The sequence below is a fragment of the Trachypithecus francoisi genome, unplaced genomic scaffold, assembly GCF_009764315.1.
Source record: "Trachypithecus francoisi isolate TF-2019V2 unplaced genomic scaffold, Tfra_2.0 Lachesis_group19, whole genome shotgun sequence".
NCBI classification, from domain to species: domain Eukaryota; kingdom Metazoa; phylum Chordata; class Mammalia; order Primates; family Cercopithecidae; genus Trachypithecus; species Trachypithecus francoisi.
This window is the reverse complement of record NW_022681464.1, coordinates 6199467-6226845: the sequence shown is the minus strand read 5'-3', so window position 1 is coordinate 6226845 and position 27379 is coordinate 6199467. Positions and strand designations below refer to the sequence as shown.

The 27379-nt window shown below is 40.1% G+C and overlaps 1 protein-coding gene across 6 annotated transcripts in view; it reads right to left on the bottom strand.

The window, feature by feature from the left end:
- The window catches only part of DYM (dymeclin), a 437123-nt gene that overhangs the window by 328086 nt on the left and 81658 nt on the right, over window positions 1–27379 (bottom strand). For all 6 annotated transcript variants that reach the window (XM_033177780.1, XM_033177784.1, XM_033177783.1 and 3 more), the window contains 3 exons: window positions 24721–24814; window positions 23631–23764; window positions 7674–7746 (listed from right to left, as the gene is read on the bottom strand). In XM_033177780.1, coding sequence (XP_033033671.1) covers window positions 7674–7746; window positions 23631–23764; window positions 24721–24814 — 301 coding nt within the window. The remainder of the gene's footprint in view (window positions 1–7673; window positions 7747–23630; window positions 23765–24720; window positions 24815–27379) is intronic.

The window sequence follows — 27379 nt, the reverse complement described above, 5'->3', positions numbered from 1 at the left end:
TTTGTCTAATCTCATAGAAAATAAACACCGACAGGGAACAGTAAAGTAAAGTATATTTGGGAGATAATCCAGTACCAATGCAGACTCATTAATTATAACAAATGTACTCCTCTGCTGACGGACATTCATGGGACAGGAGAACTCTGTGTGTGGGGTAGGCTTGACATTAATCACTGCAAATTTTAATTCTCCTAACAAACAACTAATTTTTTTTCTTTTTAATTCTGTACTTTCTGCTCAATTTTGTGGTGAACCTAAAATTACTCTCAAAACTAAATGTAAAAAAAAAAAAAGACTCTTTTTTTCAAAATAATGGTATATTATTTAGAAATATAAAAGGTTCAATGAAGGTAAAGGTTTATATAAACCACCAGAACAGGTGAGAATTTAGAAGGATTGTCTCTCAGGAGAAAACATTTAAAAAGGGATGAGACAAATAATATTTGTTCTCATTATAAGCCTCTGTGCAATCTGATTTTGTCCCTAAACCATGTGCATACATACATATATGACCACTTAAAATTCAGCACCAATGACTACCAGAAGATATTCAAATGTAATATAATCTGGATTATGTCTGAAAAGAAATTACTCTGTAAAGAAATAAGTTGTGTGTCAGAAAAAATTAAAAAGAAAAAAATTGATTGTTCGTTGGGAGAATTAAAATGTGCAGTTATTAACATCAAATCACTTCATTCATATTTTGCTGCACATGCATTAATAATAGCAAACAAAATTAACAGCAGTATTCAGTAACAATCTTGGTTTTTTACCAGAAAAAATTCTCTGAAGGCACCAGACATCAATTTTCAAACTAAAAAGCTATTGTGAACGTAATACATAATACTGTTTTGGTATCTGAAAATACTACAATCTTTGATTCACTGATTCAATCGATGCCTTAAAGGCCTAATTCATTCAGAAAGCCATACTAGATGTTTACCTTGCAACACCTAAAACTTAAAACGCTGACTCGCTGTAGTCACCCCCCAACCCCTCCCCTACCTTACGGCTAGATTCAGAGAAGCATTTTAGCATCAACATGCGGGGCTGTAGAAAGGCACTTTCCCAACAGCTAGGCCCTTCGTTGCCAACCACGGGTCTCTCCTGTACCTTCACTCTCTTCCAACAACTTGGAGACTCCATAAAGAAACCATTTATGACTCTTTAGGTTCTTGAACCATCTACTCACTGTTACCACCAAATGTTTTCAGTACTCAAATTTCCACAGCAGAACATCTAACCCGGTACTATTAATCTATGGGTCCAATAAATGTGCATTTTATATAATGTTATTACATTTTAGAAATGTTATAAACTGAATTTTATAAATAAGATTCTCAGTTTCACTCTCAAATATTTCCAAAATGTATTTTACAGAAATATTTCTAATAGTTATATTCTTTTTTATATCTCAATAAACAGAGAACCCTAAAAATAATCAAACCTTTAGTCCTCTAACATTTGAGTCTTTGCTACATCAATGTAACTTCTTCATCCCTAATATTCCACAAATCCTCTGCTCAACCTAATGTGCTTGTGATTCTCCAAATACATTATTCATACCTAAGAAGTCCCTATCCAGTTCTTTTCTGCCTCTTTAATGATTTAGCCAGTGCTAATCCGTTCAACTCCAAATGACTGTGGCATTTATCAAATGTTCCTCTCATCGGGGTATCTTTCTGTCTATCCAACCCTACGCTCTTCAAGAGTCACACTTTTCTGTGTTCAGGGTCTACTCCACTGTACACACATAGTATATTCACAATATGTTTTTGAGGATGACCTGAATTAAAAAAGAAATTATTATACTAAGAAGGAATAATCTAGGGACTACTGAGATACAAAGCCCATAGTCCCTAAACGGCCCCAGAATACTCAGCATTTATAACTAATTAATCTACTAGTTACTTAAACAATCTCAGGTGTTATTTCTCAGTGCTTCAGCTTCCAGTAGCCCCTTTCTACTACAAATGTCAGTAAGACACCCACTTGTTACAATGTGCCAACTACAAAAGAGCCATTACACTTGCAGTGAAATATGCCTTAGTACAATACTGTTTCCACATAGGACTAGATGCTGAGAAACAAACAAAATGCTTTAAGCGCATTGAACAGGTTAGACCCTTACTAATTTACTCTGTAAAGAAATATTTGAGTCTACCATGTGCCAGGCTAACCTAAATATCACGGATGCAGCAGCAGTGAGCAAGCCAAATGCTGCCACAAGAGCCCTTGTTTTCATGGAGCTTTCATTCTAGTTTTATTGGGAAAGTATGAGCAAGAGAGATAACAGATAATATGAAGAGTAGTGAAAAGTGTTACGACAAAAAACAGGCCGGGTGTGGTGGCTTTTGCCTGTAATCCCAGCACTTCAGGAGGCCAAGGCAGGAGCGTTGCTTGAGCCCAGAGTTCAAGGCCAGCCTGGGCACCACAGCAGGACTTCATCTCTACAAATAATTTTAAAAATTAGTCAGGCAGTCAGGAATGGTGGCACACACCTGTGGCCCCAGATACTCGAGAGTCTGAGATGGGAGAATTGCTCAAGCCTGGGCAGTTGAGGCTATACTGAGCCATGATTGCGCCACTGCCCTACAGGCCGGGTGACAGAGTGGGAATCCCATCTCAAAAAAAAAAAAAAAAAAGGTAAGTAAATAAATAACACATGAAAAAAGGACAGAGAATGAGAGGGGAGCTATTTTCAGGTGGGTGGTCAAAGGTATTCTATAGGGTAGTCAGGGGGGCCATTTCTAAAGAAACAAAACTTGAAGCAGATGAAAGCTTGAAGGAGTTCAGAATGTGAGCCACGCAAATATCTAAAGGCAGACAGACTGCAGAAGGAAAGAAGGCAAGGCCCTAGACACAGCATGGACTGTCATGCTCCACATTAGCAGGACCATCAGCAAGGGTTAGCGGATGACATCAGATAATCCCCTGTACCCGACAAGTCACAGTACACAAATAGATACACACTCCCTGAAAAAGGCAGTGAAAGCAATTAATTTTGAAAATCTCACCTTTATCAATCTATACCTTATAAAAAAACTAAAAATGTTTTCTTAGATTAAATTTTAATTGACAAATCTGCAAATCAGGGCCAGGCTAAAAATTAAACAGTCCTCAATGAGTTCACAGGTTCATAAGAAAGACCACAGAAATGGATCCCAGAGAAAGAGGCTGTATTTTGGGTCTGAGGCCAATAGAAAAAGGCCTATCCTGAGCAGACCTGTCCAGAGTGGTAGCACTAGTGAGAAGGGGTGGGGCCTGTGCTTAACACTGACATCATCATGTACAGCTAACAGCCACAGATTTGCTGAAAATGACAGTAACAAAAACAGATACAAAGGGAAAAAAAATCTAATTTGAGTCCCCAAAATAACTTCCATTTCTTAACAAAACGGCATCACAAGTAGCCCTGAAAATACAAGGATGGGTCTATACAGCATCACTGCTTCTGCAGCTACGGCCCTGCCCGACTCCACCACTCGGTTGGTTCCCACAAGTCTCATTCAGCCCTTATAGTAACACCACGAGAATCCAGACAGTGTCACAAATTCCAAGCGCTGGGCTTTTACCTCTGGCTTACCTACCCATATTCTTTCTGTTAGAACACTCCATATTAGTGTCTTGAGGAAAACACCTTTATCTTTATTACTTTCCTGTTTACTTCACTGAGACACAGGAAAGGTATAAAAATCAAAGGCAAGGTTTTGCTTTTGACAGATTTATTTAAATTCTAGTGGGATCGATCCAAAATACACTGAAAAATGTCAAGCCCATGCAGAACTTAATCTTTATTTTAAATATATAAATGCTGAGAGCTATGGAGTTAAGGAAGGATTCCTGAAAGATGAACAATTTTAATGAAGATTAGTACCTCCGTGAATTAATATTTTATCAAGAAATCCAAAGTGTCTGAGAAACAGTAGCCAATAACTACTTAAAAGTCAATCTTCATTACAAATGAACTCCTACAAAGATCACTGTAATGAACTTCTGGGAGTTTATTTCAACTACTGCCACTGATCCTATTCTCTTTATAATGAGGTATCATTTACATTTTAGTTTACAGATCTCTAAATAAATATATAGCATACATATACATATGTATGTATGTACATGTGTTCATGGTAACCCCTTTGCTCTCAATATTAACAGAATGATTTTAAAAGTCTCATAAGAAACATTTACGCTAGTTTTGAATTACCCTCAGTGGCCATTAAGTTTCATCTTGTTATTCAGCTGCTAATGCAGCACAGGATGAATTACCAATGTGAAATGTGAAACGTTTATAGCACTTCTGATGATGTTCAGGTGTGAGAGCATTCCTGGTTTGCATATATTCCTATTTCCTCTCCAAGTATACATTGATCCATAATACTGCACTATAGTTAGAGGAAATGAAACATTTAAAGAGTAGTTTGGTTTCACATGGAAACCGTTACCAAGACAAACCTTCTTGTAGGATGGAGTTCCAAGAACATTAAATCATCAGAAATTGTTTCAGCAGCTGGTTAAAGCTCAGTGTACATAATAGGAGACAACTGGCTAGCTGTGCATTTTCAGTTAATTTAAAAGGTATAAACACATTAAAACACTGAAATGTTTGATATATTACAACACAATCGGCTTGCTCCTCAAGGGTGTTTAAATGGCTGCTGTATTCATTGTGTTTGGAGCCAATTTACTATCTAAAGGTATTTACTGTTTCCGTCCCCCTGAATGTCACCAAAACATTTTATCAACAAAGGCAACAACAACAAAAGAGTGTACGCATTTAGGATATGTACTAAATTCCTGGTATTGTGTTATCAAAAAAAATATTTAGGGCCGAGCGTGGTGGCTCACGCTTATAATCCCAGCACTTTGGGAGGCCGAGGCAGGCAGATCACATGAGGTCAAGAGTTCGAGAACAGCCTGGCCAACATGGTGAAACCCCATCTCTACTAAAAATACAAAAATTAGCTGGGTGTGGTGGTGCTTGCCTGTAATCCCAGCTACTTGGGAGGCTGAGGCAGAACAATTGCTTCAACCCAGGAGGCAGAGGTTGCAGTAAGCTGAGATCGCGCCACTGCACTCTAGCCTGGGCAACAGAGTAAGACTCCATCTCAAAAAAAAATAGAAAAAAAGAAAGAAAAATTAGAGGTGGTGCTACTTGTAAAATTACATCAGGAACACACGAAGCACTCCACATACCATGACAAAGAAACAGCACACAGTATATGTGTTTCCCTTCCCTGATCTGACCACATGTAAAAGAAACCTAACCACAGTGGCCTAAGCAAGATAGGTATCTATTTTTCTCATGTAAGAGGAAACCCAAAGATATGGGATCCAGGGCCAATGTAATAGTTTCATAATGTCACCAATATCCCATGCTCCCAGGACACTATTCTTTGCATGCAATGCTCATTAACCTAGTTTCAAGACAGCCTAAGCATTGCCTCCACATTCCAGGAAGGAAGGGAGAGCAACAAGCAAAAGGCTGGAGTGGATATGCTCTGCAAGTTCATGATTTCTGCTCACATATACTTGACCCAAACTATGTCACATGGTCACAAGGAACCACCAAAGTGTCTGAAAAACAAATCTGGGCACACAGCACCCCTCTAAACAATACTGGAGTTCTGTTAGAATGGAATGGGAGAAAAAATGGCATGCATGTGTCTGCTGCAGGAGCTCCGGTTGAATGGGAAATTGTCCCATTTCCTTCCCTAGGCGATGACTCTTCAGTTGTCTCAGCCCTAATTTCCCGGGTGCATACCATGAGACCATATCACGACGGGGGTTGGTGGTTCTCACTTCGAAGACTATATTGAAATTCTAGATGTTGCATTCATGTACAACAGCAGCCTGCAGCCTATTTTCTCACAAATACCTGTCTTTCCTTTTGGCGCCATAGACAAATAGCACATTTCCAATTATATCCCCATGTAGACTGAGATTCTGTCATGAGAAACAGTAAAATCTACTTTTTTATTTCAAAAATAATTCCTTTTATATATGCATTTTCAACAGGAGATGTAAACTCTTTCTAGAGAGGTAAGTAAAAATCTTCATAGATACAATAATAATGGTTTGTGGTCCTCCAAAGGGCTGTAAGACATAAACAGATATTCAGTGTGTCTGGGGACTCAAATTTCATTAAGTGGGAGAGGCAATTATGAAAGAAATGTCAAACAAGGCTTCTCAGGGAGAAAATATTTTTAAAATTTTTTTATTTTTATTTTTTATTTTTTATTTTTTTTGTGATGTAGTCTCGCTCTGTAGCCCATGCAGGAGTGCAGTGGTACAATCTCAACTCACTGCAACCTCCACCTCCCCGACCTTGGTTCAAGCGATTCTCCTGCATCAGCCTCCCAAATAGCTGGGATTACAGGCGTGTGCCACCATGCCCAGCTAATTTTTATATTTTTAGTAGAGACGGGGTTTCACCATGTTGGCCAGGCTGGTCTTGAAGTCCTGACCTCATGATCCGCCCACCTCGGCCTCCCAAAGTGCTGGGATTACAGGTGTGAGTGAGCCACTGCGTCCGGTCTAATTTTTGTTTTTTAAAGTAAAGACAGGGTCTCACTATATTGCCCAGGCTGGTCTCCAACTCCTGCATCCAAGCAATACACTTGCCTCAGGCTCCCAAAGTGCTAGGATTACAGGCATGAGACACTGCACCTGGCCAATAATTTTTTTTAAAGGTTGAGAATCACTGCTTTAAAAGTAACAAATGAGGCCAGGCACGGTAGCTAATACCTGTAATCCAGGCACTTTGGGAGGCTGAGGTCAGAGGATCACTTGAGGCTGGGAGTTCGAGACCATCCTGGCCAACACAGCGAGGCCCTGTCTCTATTTTAAATTTTAAAAAGTAACAAACGAGATGAACATTTTGAATCATATAGGAATTGCGTTGAGCTGCAGTGACAGAAGCCCAGTTACAGCAGTGTTAACTAATAAGGGTCTACTTCTGTCACATGAGAAGTCCAGGATGAAAAAAGGTGGTGCTGGTAGTTGTTGACTTTAGTTTAGCAGCTCAATGACATCAAAACAGAATTTTCTGTGAGTCTCTTGGTTCATGGTTCTTGGTTACTGTGCAACTCAAAAGACTGTCCACATTTCAGACAGCAGGAGAAAGGGCTGTCAAGAGAAAAAAGATATGCCTCCTAGCTGACTCAAGCAGTTCCTTTTAGAGAGCTTTACTCAGAGGTCTCATTGGAGGACCTTCCTCTACATCTCACTGACTATGCCTAGCGTCAAAGGCGGCTGGAAATGAAAATCTGGCTTCACCAAAAGAGGCTGGAAACACAATTAAGAAGTCAGGAAGATAAGGAGAACTCAACTCACTGTGTCTACCCCAATATGAAGTAGATTCAAATTGCTTCTCTCTTAAAATGTTGTTTCCAAAGATCTTATATAAGCTCTCTTAATACAGAGATTAATTCCGTGCCTACCATATTCTTAAGACAGTTTCACTATTTCCCCCTTAACAACGTAACATTTTTGTTTTGACGATGAATAGCCAGTCTAAATATTAGGCAGAAAGAAAAGAACTCTGGATATAGAATCCTTAAAAGGCACACATGTAAGTACTACACCAGGACCCACAAACTCCGTAACATGATCAATGATGATCTGCCACATACAAAGAAGATAAAACAAATCCTGGCCTAGCCAGAACTTACAAGAGTGGAATATCAGTGATTAACTGCATCAAACAGCACAGTAATTCTTCCAAAAGATCTTCTGAGTCAGAACCTGGTAAGACACATAAAAAGATTTTTTTTTTTTTAACAAAGTACACAGTAGAATACAGTTGTTTAGAAGTTACATTTTCATTCCTAATGAGAATATGAACAGTTATCATTATATAAACTCAGACATTAATGTTCACCTCTGATTAAAATCCAAACCATGAACAGGTTAGCATCTATCATAATCTTCATCTAGTATAGGACCTTTCAACACCTCTATAGTAATATAGCTTTTAAAGCTTGAAGGTACTTAATGCTCCTGTATGCCAGTAGTTGTCAGATTTCTTATACTGCACTGTGTTTCTTTCAATGAAATCTTACATTAAAGCCAAATATATGAAACAGATAAAAATGAAGCTGCTCTCACTGCTTTGTTTGAAGCAGGGGTAGAGGACTTTTATCCCTCCCTAACAAATATCTGGCTTTACCCTCGATTTCTTGATGGGCCTCAAGGTACCTTTTATGAACCTCTGGAGCTCCACAGATCGTAGACCGAACCCCATTAAAGAGGCCAACCTCCTCTTTACAGACAATGAGTCAAAGGTAAAAGGGCTTTCCAAAGTCAAAGAATAAATAAGTGGCAAAGGCAGAACACAAATTACCATTCCAATGGAAATATTCCCCTATCCCCAGGTCACAAGTAAGTGACCTCCAAATTCCCAAAGTCAGTCAGTATCTTACGTGACTTCTGCTCTTGGACATTACTGACACCTACTCCTTCAGGAAATTCCTTCTTTTCTCAGTTCCTATAATACCTTATTTTTAACAAACTTCTTTTTCTATTTCTTCCCAGTGTCTCTTTCCTCAAAATACCTTTCAACTATTGGCATGTTCCCCAGAGTTCCACCATTGTTGTGCTTTTTTGTTCATTATCTCATCACCACAGTTCAGCTAAACAAGTTTACTAAATTAAAACTCACTCCTGGGCCAGGTGTGGTGGCTCACACCTATAATCCCAGCACTTTGTGAGGCCAAGGCAGGCAGATCACCTGAGGTCAGGAGCTCGAGACCAGCCTGGCCAACATAGTGAAACCTCACCTCTACTAAAAATATAAAAATTAGTCCAGCATGGTGGCGCACGCCTGTGGTCCCAGCTACTCAGGAGGCTGAAGCAGGAGAATTGCTTGAACCCAGGAGGAAGAGGTTGCAGTGAACTGAGGTTGCGCCACAGCACTCCAGCCTGGGCAACAAAGCGAGACTGTGTCTCAAAAAAAGAAAAAGAAAGAAAACTCCTGGACTCCTTTAACCTTCATGACTAGTTAGTATTTAGCTCCAATTTTACTCCTCTGCAATCCAAACTCCAGATTACAATCAGAGAGAGCTAACTAAAATCTATCCTTTCACTCTCCTGGCTTAGGTCTTTTCAATTACTTTAAGCTGATTAATATATACCACAAAAATTCCATGCTCCAAAGTACAGCATGCCAGACTCTTGGAGATATAGTTCCCTTATCCCTTTCTACCTTTATCTCCCTCCGGTACTGCAGTGAATATTCCAGCAATGCCAAGCTTTCAGCTACATGCCATTTCACACCTCAGTAACATTCCCTCTGCCTGGAATAGCCTCCAACAATAAAAATCTAATTTTTTAAAAGCCCATCTGTATCCATCTGAACCATCCTAAGTTTCATCTCCTCCATGAAACCCATTCCTTTGCCTCACCCTGAATAGTCTATAAAGTATCTATGCCTTGTTCATGCCTCTTGCATTGCATATGTTGGTTACATTATGCCATCATTTTTTGTCTACAAGCAGGCAGGCCCCTACTGGACTCTATCCGAGCTTGCACATAATATGTACTCAATACAATTTGTTGAACTGAGCCCAGGTATCTCAGAAAAAATCCAGCAGGTAATTGCAAAGCATCAGAACACTTGGAGTCTCAAAAAAAGTTTAGCAATTTCTTTTCTAGGCCACAATATCACCTAGCATTCAGAAATTATAAAGAAATTTCATCCTGCTTTGCCACGAAAAGAACTGGCATAGTAACCCCATGAGAGGTAAGTACAAATCTTGAAAAGAATATTAAATCATGCTGAACACACCAATCAATGCTAAAAAGGATACACAGCAAGACTCAAGTTCAACAACCAAATTAAATCTCACCCCAAGAAGCATCGGGCTTGGCTCTATTACTAGTGAAAAAAATAAAATAAGAGAGTAAGTCACACTTGTCTCTGGGACTGCATGGTTAGTTACCAGATCTAACTAAAATCCCTCTCATTGCCAAGGCTGCCCAACATAACTCAAGTTAACAACCTACTCCAACAAGTTGATTTGTTGGTATATAATATATACTCAATATATGTTTGCTAAACAGTCACTCCTTAACTCATTCTATAGGATGTAGTGTCCCAGGCTCAAGAAAGAACACTTAAAATCACTCAGTGATTCCCTAAGGAACATTTCAGACCAAATGCCAGTTTAATAACATCCCTGTTCAGCCAAGCAGCCAGCATAGTTTTTTAATTACGGAAGGTGAGAGACCAAGCATTCAGGAACCACAGATGGTGCCTGATTTGATTTTTTAACTTCCAGGGGTATAAAAACACCTAATTTTTACATATTAAAATGATGACAAGGATTCTCTATTCAACTCCATGTGCCACTCAAATCACGACCTCAGCCAAATTTACATTTGGGTCAATTAAGGAGTATACACACAGCTTTGTTATCAATCTAATAAAATAATGAAGATGATAAATATATTTCATACAAGTAAAATATAATATTTCAAGGCCAAAGCTCTAACAAAAGACAATAAGCAATATCCAGCTGAAATATCTTAAGACTTCCATTCACTAAAAAAAATTCCTCAGAATTCTAAATTCTTGCTTCTCAGCTAATATAGAAGTAAATAATTGTATTTTAAGTGAAGAGTGACAAGATTTGACTGCTTACTAGGTTTGACATCAAGCAAGCCATTCATATCGCATTATTTCCCAACTAGCACTTATATCACCTTAGCTTTCTTATAAGGCCAAATATCTTCCTTAGTTCCAAAAAATAAATATAAACTCACCTACAAAAAGTATAGTAACACATTCAAGCATTTCATACAGTAAAGAGAATCTTAAAAGTTCTTGAAATTTGCAGGTCAATGACAAAATAAACTGAGGTTCTTTGAGCAAAGGTCTTCGCAAAGATTCAGTGTGTTTACTGTATTGTGAAGTTTTATAACTTAGAGAGAACATTTTTATTGTGAAGTTTTATAACTTAGAGAGAATATTTCTCTCCTAAGAGTTCTCTCTCAATGCTGGGCACAGTGGCACATGCTATAGTCCCAGCTACTCAGGAGGTTGAGGCAGGAGGATCTCTTGAGCCCAGGAGTTGAAGGCCAGCTTGGGCAACATAGCAAGACCCTGACTATTAAAACAAACACACAAACCAGAGTTCTCCCTTAAAGAGTTTTAAATTACCACAATAGCTCCAGAAAAATATTTTAATATTTTAAGCCTTAGTTTCTGTAAGATCACATTAACAGCATTTACCGAGTACTCTACCCTTGGACAGGCATTGTGATGAGCACTTTATATTCAATGTCATATTAACGTTAACCCTGACAATAACTCTTCATGAATAGTTAATGATTATGATCATCGTTTTACAGATGAAGACATCAAGGCTCAGATAGGTTAGTTTAATTAGAGTAAGGGGCAGAATCCAGATTTGAACTCAAATCTATACTCTCAAGGGAAAAAATTAAAAGGAAAATACCCTTTAAATTATTTTTAAAGACATGTTTCTATACAAAGTTGGGGGAAAATATTCAACCAATTCATGTTTTACTGAACATTGTAAATACAAAACCCCAAGTACTACGGGCCCAGTTAGGAGGGAGACATCTGAAGTACTACGTATTAGTTTATACATCAAGATGACACACTATGTACTCATCAACACATACTAGAAGTTCTTGACTCCTTCAAAATCCAATGTACAAATAATCTAAAACAATGAATAAATATAAGCTATTATCATCCGTATTGTGCAGAACAAGGTCACTAAAATCCCAGCCCTATCCTTGGAACGCTCTCATTCTAAAGCCCCACTGCTCTAGTCCCTATGAACTTCACCAAGGGAAGGAGTGGACAAGCGAGATGATATCTAGGGTCCCTTAAGGTTCTAACAATCTATACCCAAAATTAAGCTGCAGTCCCTGTTAGTTCATTTTATCCAGCATCCATTCAGCACCATGTGCTGAGATAGCACTCTCATTTTGTCCTTAGGGAGACAAGCAGAGAACAGTACAATACTGTCCTAATCAAAGGCCTTCCATCACAGTAGGAGGGGAAGGGAAGACAGTGAAAAAATTGTTTTTAAAAAGCGCTCATTGATCATTAGAAAACAAAGCAACCAGAAAAATAAAACATATGGATTTAAATCAGAATATATATAGTCATTAAAAGAAATGTTAAAAGAGTTTTGTCTTTGTTTTCTTAGCATTCAGAAGGTTGAACTGCCAGTTTTTCAATGCTGCCCAAAATTACACTGTGCCAAATACAAGTACTAAAAACTTAATCGAATAGGGTTGTACTCCAAAAACAGTTAACAGAGTACCTTAGAAGTTCAGAATAAAACTGACTTCCTTAAGATGGAAGACACATAATTATATTTATTAAAAACTTATATTCAGAAAATGAAAGACTCATGGTAGAGTCTAGGTTTTTGCCACTTTAATAGTGAAACTAACATTGAAGTTATTCTAAAATATTCTAAAATATTAGATTTAAACTTCTAATTAGCAAAACCAAAATGTCTCTCGTAGGTTAATCATAAAGAGGAAAGCCAAAAGGACTCTTTTAAAAAGAAAAGTGATCTGCATTTCAGTGCACTACAATATTTATAAGCTTGTGTCCTATACCATTTAAATCAAATCGGTAATAATTCTGGTTGACTGCTATTATTTTGATCAAACAGAAATGTTTCTAATTACCCTAAAAGATAATATACTCTACCAGGTTTGATTATAAAATAAGCCTATTAGAAAAGTTTAATTGATTTTGTTCCACTAATAATACAAGGGAAAGAAAGGGAGAAAAGAGACAGAAATATTACAAAACAATTACACCTATGATATGACCAAAGAACAGTTCAGGAATTCCTAGAGGCATTTTTGTTTTTCTGCAGAGACCGATTATAAGTCATATATTACAAGTCAATATTTTAAAGGAATAAGTCCATGCTTTCTTTTTTCTCTGAGCCACATTTTTCCACATGGGTTTGTTTATTGCTTTGCTTACCTATAAGGTTAAATTATTAAATTTGCTATTTAAACAAACAAAGCAAAAACCACCCAACCACATACTATACAAATTTGGGTTTACCTCCCGAGCTACCGCCTGCCCTGGTCTCTAGGGCCCAGTTCCAGCAGAGAAAGGAGAGCAGGGAACCTGCTGCCGTGGCAGCCAAAGCACCTGAGCCATCTGGAAAAACAAAGCTAGCTTCACAGGACTCACTGCCATCGAGTTTGGCAAAACAAATATGCCACAGGTTTTTAGGGTGATTCCAAAGAAAGAGTTTAAAAAATGTTTTAAGCCTGGGGAGAATGGAAAGGAAACTGCTTGTGTTCGAGAGGGGGTAATTAACAAATTTTAAATATACTTCCACAAATTTCCTATCTTGTATCTTTTTTTTTGTTTTGATCTCTCACAAGTCAGCCGTTGCCTTCACTGTTTGGAATCCTTGGCTCTCCACTGACCCACCAGCGTGAGGCCAACGCTGACTGGAAGCGTGGTGTGCACAAGCAGAGCCTGCCAAACGGCGGTTCCCACTGGAGGGTTTTGGGCTGCTTCAGTGGGGGCACTGAAATGTAAGCCATTTCCCCGTTTTGGTTCATTTTCTCTATAAGAGTATCACGGCCGGGCGCGGTGGCTCAAGCCTATAATCCCAGCACTTTGGGAGGCCGAGACGGGCGGATCACGAGGTCAGGAGATCGAGACCATCCTGGCTAACATGGTGAAACGCCGTCTCTACTAAAAAAAAAAAAATACAAAAAAAATTAGCCGGGCGAGATGGCGGGTGCCTGTAGTCCCAGCTGCTCGGGATGCTGAGGCGAGAGAATGGCGTAAACCCGGGAGGCGGAGCTTGCAGTGAGCTGAGATCCAGCCACTGCACTCCAGCCTGGGCGACAGAGCGAGACTCCGTCTCAAAAAAAAAAAAAAAAAAGAGTATCACTAATCTGGCAGGAAAGGGAATAGGGTAGGTAAAATCCTGGTGCCAGCACTCTAGCAGCCAAGTCAAGACACCTTACTCTTCCATATGTGGCCTTTCCACTGAGCCCTGGTCTCAGTAGGCCACCCTCCTTCCTCAGTGCCTGAGAGTTCACTCAGGAGGCTCTCTGAGTTTAGCCCCTACAGATAACAGATCTCTAGTATTAAACTGGAAAGGGGGGTGGCCTCCTGACTGCATGGCAAGGGACAGAACCTTGGACAGAACTGCTTCCTCCTACCAAGCCGGAATGCCTTCAGAGACACCTGGCACTTCTAATTCCTAAGCCTTTCCAGGGTTCTGGAGTAAGAACTGGTTTTTTTTTCTGGAGTTCTCCAACGCTGAAGCCATTTAGCTTTCAGCTTTCACAGATCAGTGAAGCTCATCATTACTCCATTTTCCAGCTTTCAAAATGTTATTAACATTGTGTTCCCCTCTCTTCCTCAATCTAATAAATTCACTTTTTAAAAGTCCCTTTGCTGATATTTTATTGGAGTTCCAGGAGAAAGCAAACACGCATGTTTAATCCACTATGCTTGAGAGCAAGTCTCACAAAATAATTTTTTAAAAATAAATTTATATTGAACTGTTTTATGCCATGGAAGTGCCATTAAAGCAAGACTTTTGCTTGGCCTTGTCGAGTCCCTGTCTCTTTCCTACTCTCCACAAAGCTGTACTCACAGGTTATACAGTGTCTTGGGCCTACGCACCTCACTCACCCCAGGTCTGGGCAGCTGATCTGCTGTCTCCCTCCCCTCAGTGCTCGCAGAGCTGCCCACTGCGCCACAGGTGGTAATCTCTTTGAAAACAGGACTAATGCTGGGCGCAGTGGCTCATGCCTACAATCCCAGCACTTTGGGAGGCTGAGGCGGGCGGACTACTTGAGGTCAGGAGTTCAAGACCAGCCTGGCCAGCATGGTGAAACCCCATCTCTACTAAAAACACATAAATCAGCTGGGCATGGTGGCCCACACCTGTAATCCCAGCTACTTGGGGGGCTGAGGCAGGAGAATCGCTTGAACCTGGGAGGCAGAGATTGCAATGAGCTGAGGTCACGCCACTGCACTCCAGCCCAGGCAACAAGAGCAAAACTCCATCTCAGAAAAAAACAAAAAAAAACAAAAAACCAGGACTAACTCCCTCTCTGGGCTCTTCATCCTAGCACCTCCTACTTCCCTGGACCTTCCTTTCAGCTTTATTTCCCACCACCCCTACTTTGTTGCTTTTATCTTCAGCCTCTAAATCTCCAAAGTCTTCTTCCCTCATTTACAAAAAATATATTTGTAAAGAAACTATAGCCAGGTGCAGTGGCTCACACTTGTAATCCCAGCACTTTGGAAGGCCAAGACAGGTGGATCTCTTGAGGTCAGGGTTTGGGACCAGCCTGGCCAACACGGTGAAACCCTGTCTCTACTAGAAATATAAAATCAGCTGGACATGGTGGCATGCACCTGTGAGTCCCAGCTACTCAGGAGGCTAAGGCAGGAGAATCACTTGAACCCAGGAGGTGGAGGCTGCATCGAGCCAAAATGATGCCACTGCACTACAGCCTGGGCAACAGAGCAAGACTCTGTCCCCAAAGAAAAAAAGAAAGAAAAAGAAAAAGACACTATCACTGCAGCATGGTGGAGTAGTTACTCCAATGAGCCCTCCTATACAAAACATCTAGTTCTTGGCTAAAATAACACTTTTTAGTGCATTGATGGGCTTCCAGAAAGTAAAGCAAATTTCTAAGGACTCCAACCCTATAACCAAAAGAACCTACAAGCAAATAAATGGACTTTAATCCAGAGTAAAACACTGAGCAGTAAGCAAACTCTAAGGTATGTAACCCAGAAGACGAATGCCAGTTAGAATGAAGCCCACTACAGGGAGACTAAGCCTCGGTCAGTGGCAAGGAATGGGGCCTGAACCTGAGACTCCGCATTAAGTCAAGAATTGCTGCAGGAAGCTAACATGGCATGAGGTGTTACAGCCCCTGGATCCCTTTAGAAGCAAATGCAAATCTCTCCCTTATTTGGAGCCTCAAATAAGATCAAACACGGCTAGGTGCAGTGGCTCATGCCTATAATCCCAGCGCTTTGGAAGGCCAAGGCAGGAGGATTGCTTGAGGCCAGGAATTCGAGACCAGCCTGGGCAACATAGTGAGACCCCATCTCTACCAAAAATAATCTTTAAAGATTAGCCAGGCTTGATGGTATGTGCCTGTAGCCCTAGCTATTCAGGAGGCTGAGGCTTCAGTGAGCTGTGACTGTGCCACTGCACTCCAGCATGAGTGACAGAAACTCTGTCTCAAAAAAATAAAAAATAAAAATACAATCAATGTCATCAAATACATAAGGAAACAAGCCATGAGAAGTGTTTCCAAAAACAAACAACAGATTTAGGCCCTTAAGGACTTAAAATATTGGATTTATAAGACACAAAATGTAAAATAAATATCAGTATTACCTTGGCAAGAGGAAAGAAAAATTCACATTGAAGGCCAAAGGAAAATGGAAACAATTTTGTATTACTTCATAGTTTTGCCTAGGGCTGGCTTTGTCCCCTTTGACTGACTCTCAAAAGGCATGGACTAATGGAAAGAGCTATCCTCATATAATAATACAAATTCTCTCTAACAATCTGCTACCACATCATACGTAGCCTATGGGAAAATATTCAAATACAAAATCCTCACAAATTTAGATTACAAACTAAGAGCTTACTGACACATTACTCTCATAAAGACTGCTTCACTGAAAATGCCAGCAATATCCATGTGATCACAGCAGTATTACAATGGATTGGAATAAAGAAAAAAATGCTGTGTGTGGAATAAGCCAACATACCTAAGATGCCTCAGTTGACTTCGCTCAATTGTTTGCAGATGGCCCTCCACTTTTGTAAATTCGATCTTCAAACAACCTGTACAACTGTATATTATTGACCCCAAACAGTCTTTCATATACCTAAGTCAGATATATATCAGCTGATAAATGGATGTCTTCAGCTAATGTGTGGTCATGCTCCATTTTTCCCCCTTTCAACAGTATCTATGTAATCATTTAATTTTATTGCTCTTTTATCAACTGTAAAAAGAAATTGGTAGAAAATATAAAAAGGGCTAAAGTGGAAATCTCAAACTAACAACAAGGAAGACTAAGGTAAAAATAATTACATATGCCAAAAACAGAAAGTCTTTAGTCTCAAAAGATATTCACTGGACTTAAGCTAGTGGACCAAGAGTAGGCTCAATTACAAACACAAAGAACAACACTAAAGAGCATGTATAGGGCCAGGTGAGGTGGCGCATGCCTGTAATCCCGGCACTTTGGGAGGCTGAGGTGGGCGGATCACTTGAGGTCACAAGTTCATGAGCAGCCTGGCCAACATGGTGAAATTCCGTCTCTACTAAAAAAAAAAAAATACAAAAAGTAGCCGGGCCTGGTGGCGGGCACCTGTAATCCCAGTTACTCAGGAGGCTGAGACAGGAGAATTGCTTGAACCCGGGAAGTGGAGGCTGCAGTGAGCCAAGATTGCGCCACTGTACTCCAGCCTGGGTGACAGAGCAAGACTCCGTCTCAAAAAAAAAAAAAAAAAAAAAAAAAAGTATAAAATCCTGAACTGTCAACTCTGTATAAAGAAAGCATATATTCACAATGTCAGGTTCAAATTAAAAAAAGAAAGAAAGAAAAGCTCTGTCAGTATATGGACAGAATCACTGACAGATTACCACAGAGATGGCTCTTTCAGTGAGATGACTATCTTGATAATGTGGCCTATGGTTGAAAAAGTGTCATTTTCCCACTATCCTTACATTAGGATACCTAAGATGCACAACAAAAAATCTTGCGTCCCAAGCTTCGACAAAGGTGGGGGGTGCAGGGATACTCTGAGATTTTGGCCCCAAAATAAATACAGCATATCTCTAAAGTGCATCAATTCACTTAATGGTATATAATGAAAAATAATTTTATATTAAAATAAAAATGATATTGTAACAGGACAGATAAATATGTTACAGGAAAGGGATCCCAATCCAGACCCCAAAAGAGGATTCTTGGATCTCGCGCAAGAAAGAATTCAGGGAGAGTTCGCAGTGCAAAGTGAAAGCAAGTTTATTAAGCAAGTATAGGAAAAAAAGAATGGCAACTCCAGAGACAGAGCAGTCCCGAGGGCTGCCGGTTGCCCATTTTTATGGTTATTTCTTGATACGCTAAACAAGGGGTAGATGATTCATGCCTCCCCTTTTTAGACCATATAGGGTAACTTCTTGACGTTGCCATGGCATTTGTAAACTGTCATGGCGCTGGTGGGAGTATAGCAGTGAGGACCACGAGAGGTCACTCTTATGGCCATTTTGGTTTTGGTGGGTTTTGGCCATCTCCTTCACTGCAACCTGTTTTATCAGCAAAGTCTTTATGACTGGTATTTTGTGCCAACCTCCTATCTCATTCTGTGACTTAGAATGTCTTAACTGTCTGGGAATATAGCCCGGTAGGTTTCAGCTTAATTTTACCCAGCTCCTATTCAAGATGGAGTTGTTCTGGTTCCCATGCCTCTGACAATATCATGTTAAATAAAGGATAAAATATGTATATTTTGTAGTACACAATACAAAACAAAGTGCTGGGTTTGCAGGTATTGAGTGGGCTATGCTCTTGGGCCCTGTGAGGATAAACATTCACTCCATTCTTGCTGCTAGCACTTCATGGGAAGGTTTGCAACTTGCCAAGCAGAACTATGTTGTTGGTACTGCTGGCATCACAATCACGAAGGCCAGCATTAACAAAACTAACACACGCAAGACACAATTCTAATTAAAAGCTCTAATTGTAGACATCAGTATATATTTAACAAATATAGAAGGCTAATTATCAACATAGTAAATTAAACATATTCCTCTCTTGAAACTCAAACTCAATGTATGAAGCACAAGCTCTGAAAATCACTGCTGAATGATAAACGATAACTGTGAAAGATGATGGAGTGCTTTGGGGATAGTTACATTAAATTAATTAGATTCTATATAATTCTTGCAAACATTCCCTCCTAGAAAAAAACAAAGTATATAACTTTCTTTTTTTTTTTTTTTTTTTTGAGACAGAGTCTCGCTCTGTCACCCAGGCTGGAGTGCAGTGGCCGGATCTCAGCTCACTGCAAGCTCCGCCTCCCGGGTTTACGCCATTCTCCTGCCTCAGCCTTCCAAGTAGCTGGGACTACAGGCGCCCACCACCTCGCCCGGCTAGCTTTTTGTATTTTTTAGTAGAGACGGGATTTCACCATGTTAGCCAGGATGGTCTCGATCTCCTGACCTCGTGATCCGCCCGTCTCAGCCTCCCAAAGTGCTGGGATTACAGGCTTGAGCCACCGCGCCCGGGCTAAAGTATATAACTTTCAAAATACCAAAATACTGCAGCATCTCTCACACACCAACTTAGTTAACTTTCTCAAAATCCTTGATTAAATCTATACTATAACATACAGTTATATGGTTATATGGTAGTCAGAGAACATAATGATCAGTCCCAAAAGAAGATCAAGACCAGCAAAAAATCTAGCTATATTCAGAAACAACTTAGAAAGTCTTGACTTATGTTCCTTTCCTACTTAGTGACTGAGAAGGAGACGGAAAATGTATTTTGCCTGTGAAAGTTTAGGGGGAAGAAGAAGAAATACCTGTTTTTCCAGTACCACTAATCAAATGTGGAGTCAAAGGGACTTTTATTATTGAAATAAACTTTGGTGAAATGACAAATGCTCAATCTCTAAAAATATTAGGATGGTTCAGTTTGCTTCCTGTGCCTCAGCTCCCTTTTCCAAGGTAGCTTAATGAAAGGTAGCTTCAATAAAATTTGGCTGCCCAGGCCAGGCGCAGTGGCGCACACCTGTAATCCCCGCACTGTGGGAGGCCGAGGTGGGCAGATCACGTGAGGTCAGGAGTTCAAGACCAGCCTGGCCAACATGGTGAAACCCTGTCTCTACTAAAAATACAAAAGCAACCGGGTATGGTGGCACATGCCTCTAATCCCAGATACTTGGGAGGCTGAGGTAGGAAAATCACCTGAATCCGGGAGGCAGAGGTTACAGTGAGCCAAGATCGTTCCACTGTACCCCAGCCTAGGCAACAAGAGCGAAATTCTGTCTCTGAAAAAAAAAAAAAAAAAAAAATGGCTGCCTATCTTTTTTAGAGCAGAATCGCAAAAGTTCAGCAGGAATTACTTCAGAGTAGAAAGCAAAGAATCCAAGAAAGGAATGTCTGATCTACAATGAAACTGGAGAGTCGTTTCCCCTGAGAAGACAAGGTAAACATTTTTATCCAAGGGAAATACTCATGGGGCAGCCCCTAAACACATGGGGCTCTCACAGTTACAAAATGGGAAAGGAGAAAAGACACACACACACACAAACACACATATACACTACACCTGCCTTGGACTTTAAAAGAAAAAAAAATACATATATATATATGTGTGTGTGTGTATATATATACACATACACAAACATATTGTCATTTTATTCACTCTTTAAACTTATTCTTTACTTAATACATATGGTACAGTATCTGAAATTTAACATTTTTTTAACAGCATCAAACATAATTTCAGTACCTATCCCCTTCCCCCATCCCCCAAAGTTAATGAGGTAGTAATTCATACTAACTAAAAACTGGGTAAAACAATAAATGACTTTATATGAAATGGTCTTCTGGGACAGAAGAGAAAATAAAAGATGACAGCAAATAACACTGCTAAAATTGATATGCTTGCTTTATTCAAGAATGATAAAGTTATCCACATTTTAGCTATGAAATGTAGAACAATAACTGTGATAGTGTGATGGTTAATATCGAGTGTCAACTTGATGGGATTGAAGGATGCAAAGTACTGTTCCTGGGTGTGTCTGTGAGGATGTTGCCAAAGGAGATTAACATTTGAGTCAGTGGGCTGGGGAAGGCAGACCCCCGCTCAGTCTGAGTGGGCACCATCTAATCAGTTGCCAGCATGAATAGAATAAAGCAGGCAGAAGAAGGTGGAAGGAACAGAGTTGTTGAGTCTACTGGCCTTCATCTTTCACCCATGCTGAATGCTTCTTGCCCTCAAACACTGGACTCCAGTTTTTGGACGCTTGGACTTACACCAGTGGTTTGCCAGGGACTCTTAGGCCTTCAGCCACAGACTGAAGGCTACACTGTCAGCCCTACTTTTGAGGTTTTGGGACTCAAACTGGCTTCCTTGCTCCTCAGCTTGCACAGGGCCTATTGTGGGACTTCACCTTGTGATCATGTGAGTCAATACTCCTTAATAAACTCCCCTTCATATATACATCTATGCTATTAGTTCTGTCCCTCTAGAGAACCCTAATACAATAACTTTCAAAGAAAAGTGGAACATATGATTTTGCTTCCCTGCAACCAGCCAACAACGTCATCTGTTGGAAAGAAACTTTAGAACACTTACAAAACAAACTTAATTGTGATATTTTAAATTCAGCATGCTCTCAGGGATGAAACTTGAATTTAAATACACTCAACCTGTATTTGTCCAGTATCAGTAGAGGGAAAAAAAAATGTTTCCATATAAACAGAAAACAAAAGATTGCTGATATCTTGCTCAAGCACAAACTAGAGTTTGCTCATCTATCTGCATATACGGGGACAGGGCATATGTAAACTGCAGCAAATTCCATTCAGTCTACAAACTTCTAACCAAAGAAAATGAAGAGCTCTTGCCTGCTAAATGTTCTGCATGCCCTGCACACAGCATTGTTATGAGGCAGTGGTTTCCTGCCCTGTGATGTTTGCCACCTTTCAGTTTCCTCAAAACCTGCAGAACTTAGTGAGATTTGGACCTTACAGAAATGAAAGGCAGTAGCCTCCTTGGACATCAACCTGCCAAATGGCTATCAAGTCACAGAAAAGATGTTAAAATGCTAGAAGACGGTAAAATCGTATTTTCAAAGTGTGAGTCAAGAAGAATGTCCTTCTCTAATTTGGAAATACACTGAGGAAAAGATTGCAGTAAAACAGAAATTCATATTCTATTTCTCCAAAACCGTTTCCTGATCTTAAAAGAGGACATAAGGTGCCTAAAGAAGGATAAAATGACTGTCCTAAGTTGCTCGATAGTATGTGTAGAAAATTCCTCTACCATCAGGTAATGGGGTCTCAGAGGGAGAAGAGATAAATACACATGGTCACTCTGCTACTTGAGGTGGAAGTATTGTAAACTATTGTTTTCTTGTATCATGTCATTTCATTTGCTCAAAATGTAACAGAATATCTTAATATATTTAAATGATATAACCAGAATTTCCATAAGATTTTTGCCATCTAAAAATAGTTTTAAGAAATGCTTGAATGCACAAAAGGTAAACTTTCCACAGAATCTTTTCTACTTCCCCATAATATTGTTTTTAAAAATTCTATGCCGGGCACGGTGGCTCACGTCTGTAATCCCAGCACTTTGGAAGGCCAAGGCGGGTGGATCACTGGAGGTCAGGAGTTCAAGACCAGCCTGGACAACATGGTGAGACCCCCATCTCTACTAAAAATACAAAAATTAGCTGGGCATGGTGGAATGTGCCTGTAGTCCCAGCTACTCAGGAAGCTGAGACAGGAAAATTGCTTGAACTCAGGAACAGAGGTTGCAGTGAGCCAAGATCGCACCACTGCATTCCAGGCTGGGCAACCGAGAGAGATTCCATCTCAAAAAAATAAAAATAAAAATTCTATAACAGAATTTAAGAAATATTCCCCATAGACATGGATATACTAAAAAATTAGTACATTGTGATGTTAACCTAGATGAATAGTAACTCTTTTACAAGTTTGTTTCCCTTTGTCAATATTTGACTTTGACATTTAAAAACAGGTATTTAGCAACCACAGTGGAAACCACAGTGAAAAATTACTCCTGGTTTTTGAAAGTTAAGTGTGATTATGTATATACACAAAATCCACATAGCACACAGACCTCCATGAAAAGTATACACATCACAAAGTTCTCTCCCAATACCTGTCCCCACAGGAGATGGTAACATACGACCTTGAATCACACAGGTGATGCTGTCAGCCTGATGAGGGTAGAGATCTATTTTGAAAACAGAACTCAGAAAACTACAGGGCAACACTGCCTTGCCCTCAGAAAGGAAAGACAGTGTGAAGGGTAACCTTTCCCTATATCTTCAGAAAAAGATGACACATTTTGGCATCATAAAACTGTCCTTGAAAATGTTACTTCTGATAAAGTGTCGTAGTCTCAAAGGCACTCAGACCCAGAAGCTATTGCTGCACTCTATGAAAGTAACCTTTAACATAAAATCTGACTAGTTGGCTCCCTTAATAATACATTGACTTGGCAATGATATTTAAAACTGACACCTCTGTTTTCTGAAAGAAGTAAATATTTGTGTGAGTTTTATTTTTATGTTACTTTCTTCTTCATCCACATGCATGAAAGTCAAAATAAATGAAAGTTTCAACCCCACCAGCTTTCTTATTTAAAAGGAAAAAAAAATTCTGAGTCTTGACTCATTTAAATTAATACAGAAAAAAAAAATGACAGTATAAGTTCATTTTAAAATGAAAATTATAAGGATAAATGGAATTTTCAAAATTATACTTTTATTCCTGAAATTTTATCCTTACAATGTTACACATGCTGTATCCAGAACATCTTCAAAAACAATACTTACTGTAATTGCCAGGAGATTTTTCTTCATAAGTAAAATGAAGTTGTAATTCCTCTTCTGACATCTGACAGATGAACACTTTCAGCAAACAGCAAATAATAAACAAAGCATTGTGTGTCTGCCAAATGAAGATGTGGCTAGAAAGACCAAAATCATACAAGAATCAATATTTAAACATTAGCATCACGGTTTATTTCTAGTTCATGATTTCTTCCTGATCTGTCAACCATTTTGTCCATCCTATTGGTAATATTAGGACAATGTCCATATATTTTAATGGCTCATGATTTATTACATTGTACCAGCGATATTATGTTTTACTTCATAGTTCATTCCACATATTTTACATAGTGAATCTACTTAATAAAAATCTTTACTGATGACTGTAGGAACGACTGTTCTTTGTTCTTAACAGGTATACCACATACAGGCAATAAAAGAGAAGAAGGCTACAAAAAAAAGTAAAAAAAATTGTGGTAACATAAAAAGAATATATGCAAATATGTAACCAAAATTTTCAATGAGGCACTGCCAGCAGCACAGTAAAATACTTTTTATTTGTATTAATGACCATGAACTCCCAAGAAAACCTTTATTGGATTCAATGTAATTTGTTTATAAGCAAGACAATGCAAAATCTTTTAATCTTTTCAGAGACTGACACCCAAACATGGTTTTGAAAAATGCTTCAGTGCATAAAAAGTTAACCTTACATTGATGTAAAGAATATGACGGAAATAACAGCAACAGATGTAGAATGAAATAAAACTCAGACTAAGTCATCATTTAAACTAGATAGCAGCAGCAGTGATAATGGGGGGGGATTTCCTTCTTAATGATAATTACATCATTATTCATCTTCTTAAAGAATATAAAGATTGTCTAAAAACCCGAAATCAAATTCCAAAATCTATAATCTCACCCCAGTGACTTAGACACTAACCTAATACCTCTTTTACCTTTTTTCCTTAATAATAAGAATAATTCTTTCATAGAGATTTTCAAAAGACCACAGTCCATTTCCACCAATAAATGAAAATTAAAATTCACATTGTTAAATATAAAGCAAACATGGTTTAATTAGCCAGCTTACTTCTGACATTCTGCTGAGAGTTTTAGTTCTTTGGTTCTAGAAAGGAAGACCTTAATTAGTGCACCAAGATTTCCTGTTCGAGGATTGTTTTCAACTGCAAGAGAAGAAAAGGTTTTAAAAAGTTAAATTTAAGAACTAAAATCAAAGTGAGCTTATCATAAATTTATAAAACCAAATGCCATACTGAAATTGCTCAGTGACCAACCTTACTGTTAATTTCACACCTAATTAGAGAAATAAGCAATGAGAGAAACTGCTGCTCTTGGTCTTAATTCTGAACATCAAAAACTGATTTGCAAAATGAAAATGATAGAAACAGTACAAGTAGCCATCTTATCTCAGAATGCAAAATCATAAAGGAAAAAATAATAGTTAACAGACACAGTCAAGTTACACACTAAATCTTTCTCTAGAAAAGATTTTTAAAAACTCAGAAATTGATCATATGTCTCCAGTATATAGAATATAATTGTCTGGACGGAGGGAGGGACAGAACAAAAAGAACAAAGGGACTAAAATGACGCATTTCCGGGTTCTTCATTGTTAACTTTCCCGCGCCTGGGAAAGATACAGGTCGACTGCGCAGGCACAGTCTGACCTCTGACTAAGAAAATTGAAACCTACCTAGCCACGCCTACCGCCCCGCCCCCGACCCGCCTATGTCCTGCCCACTGCCCTCCCACTCCCTGGCCCAGGACATAAAAGCCGCTCCCGGAGGGCGCGCGGCGCGAACTTCCTTGGCCCTGGCTTGTGTGCGGACTTAGGAACCTCGCCGGAGAGCGCCGGAGCGACTTCGTCAGCCTCCACTGCCGGAGACCGGTGAACCTCGCCCCTCCTTCACATTGGGTTGTAAATAAAGTTTTCTTTTACTTTGCCTACTTGCCTATTCTCTGGCATTTACTCTGGTGGTCGTCTGGAGCAAATCAGTTGGTGCCGAAACCCGGGAGGAGACGCCCTCCTCAGGGCCCCCCAAGGTCCGAGGAGCCTCCTCCTTCCACGCCCCAGACGGACCAGGACCTGGACATCGCTTTCCCCACCTCCAAGTCTCCTAGGGGTGAGTACCTTTTGCCTCCCTCTCATATCCCTTGGCCAGAAGTACTGCGCAGGCCCAAGGCTTTTTTTCCGGTCGCCAGGTGACGCAGGGAAGTTCCCAAAGGCAGAGACGTCTGCCCAAAGGAACTCCATTCCGTTCCGTGGGAGACCCGTCCAGGACGGAGACGTCCGCCTAGAGGTAATCTCCATTCCGGCTCCAGGAGCCTCCCGCCGGTCTCTAGTGGCTCCAAAGGACGCTTTGTAGCCAGGTAGAGTTCGGTTTCCGTTTCCGCCTATAGGCGAGAGGAAGGCAATGGGAAACCCTCAATCCAAAATACCTAGAGACTCCCCTTTAGGGTGTCTTCTAAAAAATCTCAAAACTTTGCAATTAGAACAAGATCTCAGGCGAAAGCGACTGGTGTTCCTCTCCACTGTGGCGTGGCCACAATATAAATTAGACAATCAGTCTCAATGGCCTCCTGAGGGCACTCTAGACCGTAACATTTTAACCGACCTCAGTAGTTTCTGCCAACGCTTAGGCAAGAGGTCTGAAATTAATTATATACAAGGATTTTGGGCCTTGCCTTCTCGTCCGGACCTGTGTAGCCAGTGTTCCTTGGCTCAAGTCATGTTGGCTAAGGACACAGGCCTAACAAAGTCCGAAAAAGAGGAGTCATCTTTCCTGTCTGAGTTGCCCGAAGACCTTCCCCTCCCTCCCTTCCACTCCCGCTGTATACCCCACCTCCCCCTCCTGCTTCGGCCCCACCTCCTCTTTCGGCTCCACCTCCCCCTCCCGCTCTGGCAGTTGTTCCGCCTCCCTCCTCAGCCCCTCCCACCATTGTTGAGGCTACACTTCCCTCTGACCCCCTCTGCACTTCTGCCTGGTCATCTTAGTTCGCCTATCTCTGCCCATACCCGCTCTAAAGACTGCCTAACTACCCCCGCTCCTACTCCCACCCTATCCAAACCCCCTGCGGTCTTAGCACCCTTGTGTGAGGTGGCCGGAGCAGAGGGCGTAGTTAGAGTTCATGTTCCCTTCTCACTAGCAGATCTTTCAAAGATTGAAAAACGCTTAGGAGATTTTTCTGCCAACCCTACAATTTACACCAAAGAGTTTAGATACCTTTGCCAGGCCTACGATTTAACCTGGCATGATCTCCAGGTTATTCTTACCTCTACTCTAAACCCTGAGGAGCAAGAGCGCATCCTAGTGGCCGCCAGGCAGCATGCCAACCAATTACACTTAACAGACCCTGCCTTCCCACTAGGGGAACAAGCAGTCCCCTCTATAGACCCAGACTGGAACTATCAAGTAGGCCAGCCAGGCCACCGAAGACGAGATATGATGACTCAATGTCTTCTGGCTGGTATGCCGGCGGCCTCAAATAAGGTAGTAAATTTTAATAAACTAAAAGAAATTATTCAAGGTCCAGATGAGAATCCGGCCACATTTTTAAACAGGCTAACTGAAGCTTTAATTCAATACACTCAGTTAGACCCAGCTTCCCCAGCCGGGGCCACTATTCTAGCATCATATTTTATTTCACAATCGGCCTCGGATATTCAGAAAAAACTCCAAAAGGTAGAGGATGGACCTCAAACTCCTATTCAAGATCTAGTCAAGTCG